Here is a 3,068-nt window from a genome sequence, read left to right as displayed (position 1 = left end):
ATAGCTAATAAGGCAAATCTCACATCAGAATGGAAGAAGAAATTGAAGGGCTTTATAAAGTATACCACAAATTCACACGGTACACGCGCTTTTGGACTTGATGATGACGTGGCTCAAGGGACAAAATCATGATTTATGTTGGGCTAAAGTGGACAATACATGCCATAGCCTTGGATCATGACAAATATGGTATCAAAGTCGGACACTCCTTCAGTATGATGGTGGGGAAAACCTCAGCGAGCACACTGATTCCTTAGCGGGTATATGCAATGCCCATGACGGAGAGGGGCACAGAAAAGGACTGATAAGCCTATTAGGCTGGGAATTAAAGACTCTAAAAAGGAGTGCACATGACACCTTAGGCATATGCTACATCAGAATGGAAGAGAAAAATGATAAATTTTATAAAACATTGCACAAGTTCACATGGTGCGCGCGCTTTTGACCTCGATAATGGCTTAATCCTAGGTACAAATCCGCAAGGTCTTTTAGCCCAAAGCATAGAATACGATCCACAGCCGTGGGCCGTGACATAAACTGAGGAGAAAATAACTTGATAAACAAAATAAATCATCGAAGTCAACACTGCAGTTAGCTGTATTAAGCAATAATTTAATCAGCTTCTGCAAGGATTCTCTTGGTAACACGCATGGAAGGAATCATCAACACGAGAAGCTACTCGTGCACAACTAATCAGAAAATAATCTTCAATATATTTCTTAACCACTCTACTAATTCAGTACCTAAAGTAATGCACAGATCTCAAAACTTTCTAGTACGTAAAGGGTGATGTTGTATTTTATACTTCTTGATATATAATTAAGTAAATAAAAATGTGCTCTTTCTAACAGCTTAAGCTTTTAGATAAGATGTTCACGCACTTTTACATGGCAGACCAGTCAAGAAGTCCTAGATTTGAGTCTCACCGCTACATCACTATCAAAAAGAATTTTTACGTGCTTGACCAATGAACAAGAATTAAGCTCGCACGTGAGATGAGATGAGATGTGATATATTTTCATAACTAGAAACAGATTATAGTTTTAGCTAAGAGTCCATGATCAATAATTGGTAAAGGGTGAATTTGTATTATGTTAACATGCATCAACTTGGTGAGGATGAAAAGCAATTATGAATCCAATCATGTAACAGAAACAGCCAATAGAACACATCCGTGTACAAATTTTAAAATTTACCTCAATCCTGCACGTCTTTTTGGTATTTTAAAATTATGATATGCTTGGTAAGCAAAATCTTAACCAGTGCACATAGTGATATGATGCCATCATAACAGGGCATGGAATATAGAGTTAGTGAATCGATGACGGCCACCTATTTGCCAATAAAGTAATGAATAGTTGGCAGGGTTGGTGCTAGAGTGTTGGCTACAAGATCGTCTCAACTCAATAATTTTGATTCAAACTCTATATTTATCTACAAAGTTCATTGAATATGTACATATTATCACTTTAGAACTCAATAACTAAAAAATATTAGGATCCAGAACCCATGCATATAATCATGATGTTTGGTTCAAGTTGCATGTACCTCGACAATTTCACCATGTACTTGATACTATATTCCACCTGTATACTGGATAACTCTACCTAAAAAAATTAGACAATAAAAAAAAAAAAAAATCACCTCCGATCCATTTTGTGGTCTCAGCAAGAATTTAAATCTAGTTTGCATCTTTAACAATATCTGGTACTAAGAAGCAATGCTGGGTAGGCAGGAAGAATAGAAGTATTAATGATACAATATTAAGGTAAGGCACGTCATTTAATTTCATGACAGTTATTAGAGCCCTTGTAGGCCAAATGTGTAGCAGCTTAACAAATTCCAAGAAATAGTCACATTACTACCACATGCTCATTACAATATTATCAAGAGACGTCTTATCATCTTGTCTCCTTCATTTGCTATATAGATAACATTGCTTGAGTCTTATAGTCCATCACAAAGCTAAGATTTTCTTCTCACAAGAAAAAACAAAAACAAAAACAGCAATGGCTTCTTCTTCAAAATTCAACCACATCATAAGATCAATCAGTTTGCCTGGAAAATCACATCCAACAGGTCAAAGAGTTGAAGAGGCACTCAACAACCTCAAAACATTGAAAATATCAAATGAATCAACAGCAGAGACAATGCACGATGGTCTACTCGGTTTAGAGGAGTTATATAAGTGCGTAAATGATCTACTTAACTTGCCTCAGGCTCTTCAATTCTTCTCCCAACATCAACACGAAAAATGGGTTAAGGATTTATTGGACAAGTCTGAGAGGCTTCTTGATGTGTGTGTCGCTATAAGGGAACTCGTCTTACAATGTAAGGAAAATGTAAGAGAGCTTCACCACTCTCTCAGAAGGAGTCAAGGGGATTCAACAACAGAAACCAGCATCATCAAGTTCACCTCCTCCGGTAAGAAGATAAAGAAAGAAGCGAAGAAATTAGTATTAGCCTTGAATAAAATGGATCACGAGACTACTGAGGGATCAGTATTCCTAGATGCACACCAGGACACGATAGACATGATTAAAACACTAAGGGAAGCCAATGCAACGCGCATTTCCATTTTCCAGATGTTCTTGTCCGTATTTTCTGACCCACTTTTGAAGCCAAAGCAATCTAAACGGTCATTGGTTTCAAGATTGGTAAGCAAAAGAAGAATATCATGCGAAGGCGAAGAAGAGAAAATGGACTTGGAAACTAGGTTGGAATCGTTCGAATCTCACCTTGACGACTTTGAAAATGGTTTGGAAGGACTATTTAGGTGCATGATTAGATCAAGGAGTTCTCTCCTAAATATTTTCTCCTGCTAATGTTGAATATTCTGTTCATAAAAATATTGTAGTTATTGTTAGAAAAATACTACTAGTGAAAGATTTATCTCCAATATTGCATCTCTGTTTCCTCTTCTTGTGCTTTTTGATCCCTTGCCATCAACGTAGACACGAGAAATTTAAAGCAGCACTAGTTCGAATATCAATCTGATAGCTTACAACTCGGAAAGTTGTTCATAGAATGTAACAAGCATTTCTACTAAAATATAGTAGGAATTAGCG

General features: G+C 36.7%; 1 protein-coding gene across 1 annotated transcript; it reads left to right on the top strand.

The window, feature by feature from the left end:
* Positions 1-1,453: 1,453 nt before the first annotated feature.
* On the top strand, positions 1,454-2,863 carry LOC132037883 (uncharacterized). Its single transcript, XM_059428522.1, has one exon. It carries the CDS (start codon positions 2,010-2,012, stop codon positions 2,823-2,825), a length of 816 nt encoding a protein of 271 aa, XP_059284505.1. The 5' UTR covers positions 1,454-2,009; the 3' UTR covers positions 2,826-2,863.
* The last annotated feature ends 205 nt before the right edge of the window (positions 2,864-3,068 follow it).

This window comes from Lycium ferocissimum, chromosome 11 (genome assembly GCF_029784015.1).
Source record: "Lycium ferocissimum isolate CSIRO_LF1 chromosome 11, AGI_CSIRO_Lferr_CH_V1, whole genome shotgun sequence".
Taxonomy (NCBI): domain Eukaryota; kingdom Viridiplantae; phylum Streptophyta; class Magnoliopsida; order Solanales; family Solanaceae; genus Lycium; species Lycium ferocissimum.
The sequence above is the reverse complement of the archived record's forward strand: the minus strand, read 5'-3'. Positions and strand labels throughout refer to the sequence as shown.